This window comes from Cryptomeria japonica, chromosome 3 (genome assembly GCF_030272615.1).
Source record: "Cryptomeria japonica chromosome 3, Sugi_1.0, whole genome shotgun sequence".
Classification (NCBI taxonomy): domain Eukaryota; kingdom Viridiplantae; phylum Streptophyta; class Pinopsida; order Cupressales; family Cupressaceae; genus Cryptomeria; species Cryptomeria japonica.
Genome location: NC_081407.1, coordinates 97,115,433 through 97,126,872, shown reverse-complemented (window position 1 = coordinate 97,126,872; position 11,440 = coordinate 97,115,433). Strand labels below are relative to the sequence as shown.

The following is an 11,440-nucleotide window of genomic DNA, read 5'->3' as shown; positions in this document are numbered from 1 at the left end:
AGAGAGACACAGGTAAGGTGGGAGGGATAAAGTGAGATATAGGTAGAGAGAGAAGGTGGGAGGTATAGAGAGAGAGAGCTTGAGGGAGTGAGAGATATATCTAGGTAGGGTGGGAGGGATAGAGGGATAGAGAGAGATAAATAGAGAAGAGTAGTATACTTTATTGTCATGTGCTTATGGGAGGAGAAAAAATGCGTATGGTTCTTAGATGAATTGCCTGCAACAAAATTCACTTTATTGTTTGTCATAATTTAACTCTGGACCTCCCACTCTTGTTCACTTGGGCCTTGCAACACCATATGATCATATTCATCATTTATGAACTACGAAATAAATGTTGGAGGTCAAGATTGGGAGAAGGTGAGAAAGAAGTAAGAATTGAGGCAAATTAGAAAGGGTGACCAAACCCAAGAGAGAGAGAAGTAGAGAGGGAAGGAGAGAGAGAGGGAGACAGAGATGTATACAAGGTGGGAGGGATAAAGTGAGATATAGGTCTAGAGAGAAAGAGAGAAGGTCAGAGGCATAGAGGGATAAAGTTTAAGGGAGTGAGAAATATATCTAGGTAGGGTGGGAGGGATAGGAGGCATAAATAGAGAGAGAAAGTGAGAGGAGTTGTAGACTTTATTGTCATGTCCTTTTGATAGGAGAAAACATGTGTAGGGTTCTTAGATAAATTGCCTATAACAAATTTCACTTTATAGTTTGTACTAATTTAACTTTGGAACTCCCAGTCTTGCTCGCTTGGGACTTGCAACACTATATGATTCTTTCTCATTTATGAACTATGAAATAAGTGTTGGAGGTCAAGACTAGGGGAAGGTGAGAAAGAAATAAGAATCAAGTCAAACGAGAGAGAGAGAGAGAGAGAGAGAGAGAGAGAGAGAGAGAGAGAGAGAGAGAGAGAGAGAGAGAGAGAGAGAGAGAGAGAGAGAGAGAGAGAGAGAGAGAGAGAGAGAGAGAGAGAGAGAGAGATGTGTAGGGTTCTTGGACATCTATCAATCCACTTTTTCTAGATTTCTTCCTAGGTAAATTTTATTCAAATTTATGCGTTTTCACATTCTTTTGAGTAGTCGAATATTTTGGCACTTGAAATACTTTTATTTGCATGGGATGACATATTTTAAGGCATTCTATATGAATTTCCAGCACTTTGTCCTTTTTGAAAATTGCAGACATCTTTAGAATGTAGTATCCATTGAGATAAAGTGTCACTTTATGCATATCTTTATGTATGCATGTCTTTGTTTACATAACCTTTTTTAGTTGTAGGTACTTTCTTCTGCACTTTTAGATGTTATTTATAACTTCTCCTCTATACACTTAATGGTGACATAATTTCAGTGGACTTGTCATGCCTCTCCATTGTTAGCATTATAGGGGATTTCCTATTATTGGTGCTTAGAATACTTCCTTGGTTTCGCTTTAGAGTGAGTTATGTATCTAGTATTTGTTCTTATGTAATAGGTAGATGCAACGACTAGTTACCCATGTATTTCAATGAGATACAACACCTACCATGTTGACACTCTTGCATTTCTATTTTGTGGAGACAACCTTTTATCCTCGACCAATTTGCTTCTTTGCTTGGCTAAGTAGTGTCATGGGGTCACTACTATAACTTCATGTGCCATCTCAATCCTTGATTGTTGGATGTTTTGCTTTATTTTCCATCTGATCATTGTTTGAGTAGTATCGTTGGAGGCACTCATGTAGATTATTATCTTCTTAATCCTTATCATCATCCTAATTTTATAGGAGGTTCTTCATTTACAATACTAAAAAGTCATCTTACAATAATTGTTTGCAACTTCTTCATTATTTAGTGGTGTTCTTTATGTTCCCACTATTTTTGGGACACTCCTTGGAGTCTTCTTAGTCCTTCAGTTGACTTTCTCTCTTTTTGAGAGGATTTTTTTCATTAGGATTTATCCTTTTCTTTGGTTACAAGATATTCTTTTTATTTGTACATGGATACCTCATAGGCCCAAGTTGTTGGGACCCATTTTTTTTTCATCTTATGAATCCATATTTAAAAGTTTTAGCTACTCCCTAAGTTGCACTTAAGGGGGATGTGGGGGGGAAGGAAGGTGGGTGGGGGGTGTAAGAGTAAAAAAGTATTTTACCTTAGGTCTGTTGCACTTAAGGAGGGGTGTTAGAGTAAAATAGTGTTTCACCTTAGGCTCCTTTTCCTCTAATGCTCAATCTAATTTACGTCATGCTCTTTTTTGTGTTTCAAGTCATAGGATGATGGCTTGTGTTTTGATCTCTTTTTATTCTCATCTAAGGTTTCTCTAAGGTTGCTTTTTGTTTTTTAAATAATTCTCCACTACAATTTTATTCATTCAAGATGCACAATATGATTCCTATTTTTGAAACAATAAAACCTCGACCTTCATAACATTGCCTTTCTCTCTTTCTATAACATATGTTTGATTGTAGGCGATCCTTGGGAGTTGTAGGATTGAAAAATCAACTTCAACATGGTTGAAATCCACAATTATAAAAATGACCCAAGTCAATTCCATACTTGCAATTTAATCCAAGGTAGCAAACAATAACTTTAAGGATCAATATCAATTTTAATAAAAGAGTAATGATAAGATTAAGATAAACTAACCTTATTTGCTAATTTTCACATACAATCCAATCTCTTACGTACTAGTTATGATATGAAAACAAACTAATCACCATAAACCCAAAATATAAACACAACAATGATAACATATCAGATTTTCACCATTACAAACATTTTAATCAAACTGAATCAAAATAAACATTAGGGATCAAAAGTTTTCATAATAAGAACTTTTTAAAAAAAAAAGACCACCAATGTACACTTAACACAAAACTATCAGTATTATCCGTACGTAGGAGACTGGAGTGGCTGCAAATATAAATATCTAGGTGATCCTTCCCTCCATTTTTTTTGTTGAAAAAAAATTGTTGGATGGTTATGCAAATGTTGGCAGTGGCCTCTGCTACCATTCCAACCACCTTGCTACTCAAAAAGGTTTCTTCTCTGCAGCTGCGCAGGTACATCTGAATTTTCTCTTCTATTATGATTTATAAGGTTTATTCGCTCGCAATTTATTTTTCTTTCCTTCTGGCATGCTTTCAGTACTGTGTGAGATAGTCTTTGATTAAGACTTGTATATATGAGAAATTGTAGGAATGTACCTAATGGTAGCTACACAACGTTTCTTTCCTTCTCATCCCTTATACATTGGCAAACTGTGTTACCTTCTTAAGACTGGTAAATACAGGTAATTGTTGGAGTGGACACCATTATAGTTTTGCTGCACAATTTCATTTTGGCCTCATCTTTTAGATTTTGGTAAATAGAATCTTTGGTAGGCTTTTTGTGAGTCAGTATTCTCAACCAGCGGACTTCGCTTTCTTCTGTTAAACCATTGTTTTATATGTCTTGTGGAAGTATGGGCTGAAATATCAAAGAGATTTTAAACCTGGGTCATGGGCTTATGAGTCGCGACTACTCTTCATTATCTTTATATCATATCCCCTTCTGGTAATTTGTTCTCTCTTCTAAATAAGCGTTTTATGTGATTAGTTAGAGTTGGGCTACTAGTTTTCAGGGAGAAAAAGGTTATTCAGAGAAAAAAATCAGGATAACAGTTCAGCCCTGTGGAGTGTTCCATTTAAGTAAATCGTATGTTTGGGTTTGTGGAATACTATAAACTTATGGAATTCCACAAGAGAAGATGATCGGGCAGATGGGGAAATTATTGAATTGAAGCAGAGGAAAAGATCTTGTTTGCTTCATTATGATCTCCAGTATGAACTATGCAAACTTATTAAATAGGGCTATATTTTTACTTAATTATTTATATTTTTTTAAATTAATTTTATTACAAGTAGGTTGTTTTGGCTGCCAAGAGTCAAAACCAAAATAAATTATGTGTTCCTAACTTCCTGGCATACAAATATGGAAAAGCGTGACTTATTATAAAATGTAGATTGATTTTTTATAATTAATGCTATTATCAACTTTGTTCGGTGAATTCTGGTGTGAACTTTCTGGCTTTAAACGTGGTTCATGCTTGAAAGCACCTCAAAATCATTACACCTCAACCTATCCACATTTCGGGTAGCCTTATAGTTATGGTTCACCTTATTGCAATCAGAGATATTTGAACCTGGGTTGCACACTTCTGAGTGCCCCTGTAACCATTACATCCCAACCCCTTGAACATAACAAATGCAATTTTTCAAATTATTAGTATATGCATGAGTTTTCAATGCGGTAAATAGTAAAGTTCACCTGTGGCAGGGACTATGCCTTCAGGCCTAGATCCTCGTCAGGCACAATAATAGAGAAGCTCCATGCCCTATGATGAAGTGTAATTAATGCTCAGAAAGCTGCCATGGAAGATTTAGGCTCAGAAGCTAGGTCTAAATGGTTTCTATCCAGCAGAGGATGCCTCAGTGTACACCATTATACATTTAACTAATATGGCCCATTGTTAGTCCCTTACTCTTCTTTCAGATTTGTGTTTGTGAATTGGGTATTTCTACTTAAAAAAATAAAATTATTTATCTTATATTACTTCAGCAGAAACAGAAAAGTCCATTGAGATGACGAGAGCCATCATAATTCGCAATAGACACCAAATGATAATAACTGAGTAGTTTTAATTCAGGCTTTAAATGCACCACTCCAGAAAAGTATGGAGTTGCTGTTGGGAGCATGCCTACTTAGCTGCATGTTCTGAATATTTTAAATTAAAAAAATTCCTGTATGGCTAAACAGGACAGATTTTTAAAATGACTTCATCATCCCCAAAGTAGAGAATATTGAGTTGATTTTGATGTCTTATCTGAACCAGCACTTTGTTGATCTCGTTTTTTTCTCTCATCTTCAAGATCCCAGAAAAAGCTGTATTCTGTTTGTAACTCGTGGCTTTCGGGTTATGAAATGCACAAGTTAGAGTTGTCGCTAATGCGAGTAGCATGAAGTTAATATGAAAATTACACAGGATAACATATCTTTGCTGTTTGCTTAGTGATCTTTGTATGGTACCTCAAAAGTATTAATACTTTTTCTTTCTTCCTACTATGTGCAGCATACTTTTTATCTCTAAGTTCTCTGTAAGTTTTTTGTAGGTACTTGATAATATTCTTTGTTGTTAAATGACAAATATCGTATGCTCTTACCCTTGCTCTTACAGGCAAACTTGTCAAACAAACCTCATCCTTTAGGCAACAATGAACCACAAGGACATCATTCTCATCATTTATCTTGGTCAAGAACTTGCTTATTTTGTACAACAAAATTACAAAAACTTGCAAGCTTGTAAGAAACACCAGTACATAAATGCAAAAAGAGTGGAATATTATGCAAGAAAACCCTTTCAAAATTGTTCCTGGGCATGCTTCCATTGAGATTCACCTATATTGCTATCTTACAAGTGTATGGAAAGCCAAATCCATGTTTAATGCTTTGACTTTGCTGACAATGGGAAATTCCATGCTCATTCATATCATGACTGCTATCAAATGTTCTGTACCATTCCTCAACATATTGATAAGGGGATCTGTGAGTCACTGTTCAAATATCATTCGTTGATCATATTGTATCTTAAATTTAAATGGCATAATGCACATAATGCATAAATAACACAGTGCATTTAGAGTAATAATTCTGTACTAAAATGATAATTGCAACAGCTTTGAAGACAATCTGTACAGAAAAATATTAACTGCTTTTACATGATTTTATGTTGTGATGAATCCATAAGGCTAATCTATAATCATGACTGGATTTTGACTAACAAATAGAAGATTTGTATTCTTTCCCTCATTTTTATGATATGTGATTATTTGTTTTCAGGATTTTTATTCACTTTGTTGAGTTTACAGGGTATCCCCAAGGTTTCTTTTGATTTCAAGTTCATTCAGAGCCATTGGCATGTCAACTGAAGCACCAAATTCTTCATTGAATAGCAATGCAAAATTTTGCAGTGAAGTGAGTGAACAATCTACACATGTTAGTATTGATATGGATGGGAACCGTGGTTTCAAAGAAGAGACATCTGTGATTCAAAGTATTGCTGAATGCCAAGTTAGAACCTACTGAAATCATTCCTTTCCTTCTTATTTTTAAGATTCACTGCGGCATATTTGTCTTTGTGATACTAGAGACTGTTTTGTATGTTCCTGAAATATGCATAAATGCATGTGTAGGACTTGAAGAAATCATCTCAAGAAGGTCAAGTGGCAGCAGATGAAGTTGACTTTGAGAAGGATTTAGATTGCTCAAAGGATGATGATAGACTGACGAAATTGACTGTGGCAGAGCTTCGAGGTTTAATGAGGTAAAATACCAGGTCCAATACCTGTGATTCTTTTCAGGGTTGTCCCTTGGAATGCTCTGTTTTAGCATCATGCATTAAATTAATAATGATCTTGAGCATCAGATTGAATTGGTTTTAATGTCTATGACTAATTACTTTGCAGCCAGTATGCCATTTGTAAACTTCTAATGATTTTGAATATTTTCATATATCAAAGCATGTAACCATCTCTGCTTTGATCTTCAGGAAACTGGGAATGTCACCAACTGGCCGTAAGCAGGATCTCATACTGGCATTGAAAAGTTTTTCACAAAATAAGAGTGCAGGTAGCTTTTGATTATATTTGGAAGGAGAATATTTTTTACTTTTTTATTTCTTATGCTGTAGTAGAATTACTTCGCAAAACACCGAATAATTGTGAACCAGTGATTTTCCTGTGATATACAATATGGTGGTCAAACCTGTGTTTTTTCAAGAAATGTTCAGTGCAATTAAACAACAGTGTTTTAATTACATGAAAAAATAAAACATTGTAATTTATTGATAAAAATGGGGTGATTTTTTCAGTTAAAAATATTGCTAAACATTTTTTTGGATTGGTGTTAGAAACTTTGATGGTGAAGTGTGTAGATTTCTGGATTTGATTGTGTGCAACTTGCACACAATCAAATCAAATCCAGAAATCTACATACTTCATTATTATGGATTGTGGAAATCTAACAGAACTGAACTTTGATGGTATCATGTTTTTAAGTCTTTTGACATGCTTAACACCATCTTAACCATGGTTGTTATAATTTTGATATTAAAATTAAATGAATGTTATTTTGATGGTTGCATGCTATATTAGACATGAATAACAAAATAAAAGGTTTTCTGCCATTTTTATGAATCTTATATTGTTTTTTGATTTGTTATGCTTTTCCTGTTTTTAAATCCATGTAATTGAAAAACACTTACACTTTTACCACATTGTGAAAATGGAATGCTAGTGTGACTTTCAGTGACATTCGTTGCACTAACTGACTGTGTTTATTTATATTCTGCGGAACTTGCATACAATACGAGGTTATTTTTGCATGTTCTGAAGATTTTATCTGAGGTCTTATCATAAACTTTTGTCACTTTTTGAACCATTTCAGATCAAAATTCCGAGACTAGCATTTCAAAGGATGCAGAAAATGGCTTATCAGAAATTATAGCAGATCAACCAAGAAATCAAGGAAAGAAAGGTCAGGTTAAAAGTCTGCCCATTTCTTCATTAAAGGATTCCCAGGTTTTAGCTCCATGTGTGGAAGGAAATGATGACAAACTAAATGTTACTGGTAATAATTCAAGAAACTGTAAGAAGAAATTCAGTGATAGCAAGAAATCTGTTGATATAATTGCTCAACCAAGTATTCCTAAGAAGAAAATGACTATTAAAAGACCTTTGATAAAAAGTGCAAGACAGGATTGTGAAGGACACACAATTGAGTCAATTGAGGGTTGCAATGAAGAAGTTAACATGCACTTGCAATCAGAAACTGACAAGGGATCAGCTCAGAAAAAAAGGAAAATTAAGAAGAGTGTAAGCAATTCAGAGAACAAAGATAGTGTTGCTCCTGCAGAAGGTAAGTTAGAGTTCAATTTTGAAGAACCATGGACAAATCTTGTTCACAAGAAGGTGCAGATTGGATGGATTCCTTATAACCCAAGTAGCATGCGGCCCAGATCTCCAGCGGAGAATAACATGGTACGGTTAATTTCTTGGAATGTGAATGGTTTGAGGGCCTTACTGAAACGGGAGGAAAATAAATTTTTGCAGCTTGCAGAGAGAGAGAATTTTGATATCTTGTGTTTACAAGAGACCAAATTGCAGGTTAGTAACTCCTATTGACAGTAGTTAAAATTGACTACTTTTATTGTGAAGTAATTATTTATTTCTTATTCATCAATACTTATAGAATTCTCGACTCTTTGCTTCTACTTTAAGAGTTGATTGGATTTCTGTTTATTTCATATTTGGGATGTGTGCAGTAGCATCGGGTGAACCGGTACCCTAACTTTTCATCTTGCATACTGATGGCAATGTTGAATTTTATCTAATGTCCAGGAAAAAGATGTACAGCAGATTAAGCAAGGTCTTCTTGATGGATATGAAACTAGTTTCTGGACTTGCAGCGTATCCAAGCTTGGCTATTCAGGCACTGCTGTGATTTCTAGAGTAAGAATTTTTGAGTTGCACTAAGGGGACTGTATGGCTTTCTTTGGTAATAATAATAGCCTAATGAATACTATAATTCTAAGGTGGCTTTTTAAATTGCAAGCTTACTCCTTAAGACTGCTTCCATCTTGTTTCTGGAAATGTAATCAGGGTCCTGTAGGCAACTATTATTAGCCTCAAAAGCTATTTTTTATCAGTACCGAACTGTGGTTACAAATTGTTTACCATCTGTCCTTTGAGTGGAAATAGGTCTTACATTTTCCTCTTTAGGGATCCTTGTCTGAAATGCAGAAGTAATGTTCTGTTTCACCTGTGTTTGTTCAGGTTGCGTGATTCCCCAAATGGTGGCACACAGCCTTGCATATGAACAAATCATCTATGTTTGCAGTTGCACAGACTGTTTATATGCAAGGCTGTGTGCGCAGACACCCAAACTATTACAAATAGAACTCTCTCTCTATATAAAGAGATTTATAAAAGCTATCATTTAAAATTTTAAATGATTTATGAGCATATACAAATATATAATTCTTGCCCATTCTTTCATGTGAAAAATTCTCCTTTCTTTCTTCCTTGCTTTTGCCTTTTTGCAGGAATATTTCTTCCCATTTCAGCCATCTTTTGCAGTTTTAATTGTAGCCATCACTGAATTTGTAAGGATATAATTGGAGGTTCCAATACGAAATATCTTAAGGATGCAATTGGAGAAAATAAGAATTAATTGAAAGAAATAAAAGAAGGATTACAGTAATGCTTGCAAATGACCAAATTTGGTCAATGGAATTGCAAATGCTATATCTTTAAATGAAATCAGAAACATAATATCTCAGGATGGCTTGAAATCAGAAGACTGATTTATTTTCTCCTCCTGTAATTACTCTCTTGCTATTATAATTTGTATGGTTTCACTATGTTACATAGCAAGGAGTCAATACATTGATGTTACCTGGACTGTACACAAAGAGGACCCAGTTGATTGAGTCCTTTCTCATTCAGTTCATCCTTGCAGAAGTTCATCCCTAGTTAAAAATGCTCTTCTTAGTTTGCTCAAAGAGACATTGTGATGTAGGAGCATCTTGGGTGTAGTTCAATTTTGTGTCAACCAAAATGTAAATGTAAATGTGAATCTTTGTTGTTCTTGAAGATCCTTTGCAATTTCGTCTTTGATACTTGTGTGGACTACATCTCGCACTTCTACCATTTGAACTTGCTTGAATTGACTTGAGAGATAGTTTGAAGAATCTTGTGGTTTGATGTTAAGCTTTAGATATTCTAATCTCATTTGGTATACCATGCAAGATGTATTGTTTTGGTATCAATGATCTAGATCCTAGGAGGTTTGGGGGACAATGCCCTAAACAAGGATATAAATGTATTGTTTGATTGCAAAAGCAAATTGGAGACAAGGGTTTAGATAGAGAAGAATACTAGAATTGGACCATAAAGTTTTTTAAATCTGTGCAATATGTACAAGGCATACTCTTGAGGGAGACTATGGCTGTGTATTTTATCCTATCTATCTTATATTTGCCTATATTAGACATATGCATTTATAGATTACATGTTAATGAAGACAACAGGGTTGTTATGGAAGTTGATACAATTAAGCTTCCATGTTTGACTCTTCATCTCCTGATGGTTTGTTATGTTCATGGGTGGCATGTTGTGAAATGGCTTCAAAAGTTTCACTCATTTAGTGCTTGTGTGGACTGAAATTTTGTGCGGCGTTCTGAGATGTGCAGAATTTTGTGTTGAGCCTTAGAGTGTGTGCCTCATGTGCACTAATGTATGTAGGTGTAGATGTGGAGTGATGCACCAGAGAACACAGCTGTGAATAAAACACATTGTAGACAAACTCTACATTTTGCAAAGCAAGGCAAATGATTACAAAATATGATCCAATCCCCCCAAAGGGAAAATCTTTATCAATAAACCATTCTAGAATGTCCTCTTTAGCGTACAAAAGGTCTCTTTATATAGCTATAGGTGACCATACTCATAGTGAATAATTCATAATCAGATATTAGTTCCAATCATTTCCTCAAACATCTTCCTAACTATCTCCTATGATCTCTCCACAATATCTCCATGATTCTCTCAACAATCTTCATCCCTACTTTCTCTCATTTCTCTCCATTTCCCATCCCATGTAGACTTTCTAGAATTGGTCTGCATTATAACATTTTCCATCATATTATTCATTAAGCATTATTCCTTCATGGGAAATATTCATCAAATTGGTCCCTTCTCTCTTCTATGCCTCTTTTGTCCTTTAATCTTTAACTTCGTTTTCCACAATCTTTGGTCTTCTCATTCTTTTGTTATCGATCTTCCTTCATCTCATACCTGCAACAGAAACATTGTTGAAGTCCATATGAGAGAGTGGCCATCCATCGGAATACATGGGTCACCAGCCGTTATATTTGCCAATTCTCTAGGAAACCCTTTCTCGTACATGGTTTCATCATGATTTTGCATGGTTGTATCTGTTATTTCCTTCTACAACATCATCATCATCCTCATTCTCTTGGGTTTTCGGCTTACTTGTAACCCTATTGTCGATGCTCCTGCATCATGGAGCAAAATATTGAGTTATGTGGCATGATCCTTGGCATTGCGTGAATGGTGTATTATGCAAGGGGTTGTGCAAGAGCTTAGAAGTGCTCTTTTAGTCACCTAGCATGATTCTTGTCACTGCGTAGGTGGTGCATGAAGCAAGGAGCTGCTTGTAGAGTTGAGCACTTCTGTGCAAGTGACTGAGGCTGTTGTATGTGCTTGCACAGTAGTGTGCAAATCACCTCTGTCTTGATTGTAATCACTTGTATTTTTTTGTCAACAATCTCACACCATTCGAATAACATGCTGTCACAATTAAATATGCACGTATTAAATGCGAAATACATGGATTAGTAAATTTTGTTGC

General features: G+C 35.2%; 1 protein-coding gene across 5 annotated transcripts in view; it reads left to right on the top strand.

Annotated features, from left to right (window-relative positions):
• Nucleotides 1-2,847: 2,847 nt before the first annotated feature.
• Nucleotides 2,848-11,440, top strand: part of LOC131046022 (DNA-(apurinic or apyrimidinic site) endonuclease, chloroplastic) — a 132,747-nt gene continuing 124,154 nt past the window's right edge. The window contains exons 1-7 of one of the 5 annotated variants that reach the window (XM_057979661.2): nucleotides 3,128-3,263; nucleotides 5,878-6,079; nucleotides 6,202-6,332; nucleotides 6,558-6,637; nucleotides 7,454-8,046; nucleotides 8,119-8,172; nucleotides 8,407-8,517. In XM_057979661.2, the coding sequence (XP_057835644.2) occupies nucleotides 3,172-3,263; nucleotides 5,878-6,079; nucleotides 6,202-6,332; nucleotides 6,558-6,637; nucleotides 7,454-8,046; nucleotides 8,119-8,172; nucleotides 8,407-8,517 (1,263 nt within the window). In that variant the 5' untranslated portion in view covers nucleotides 3,128-3,171. Of the gene's footprint in view, nucleotides 3,034-3,127; nucleotides 3,264-5,877; nucleotides 6,080-6,201; nucleotides 6,333-6,557; nucleotides 6,638-7,453; nucleotides 8,173-8,406; nucleotides 8,518-11,440 lie in introns of those variants that run through there. The other 4 variants (XM_057979660.2, XM_057979659.2, XM_057979663.2 and 1 more) reach the window with 4 other exon arrangements.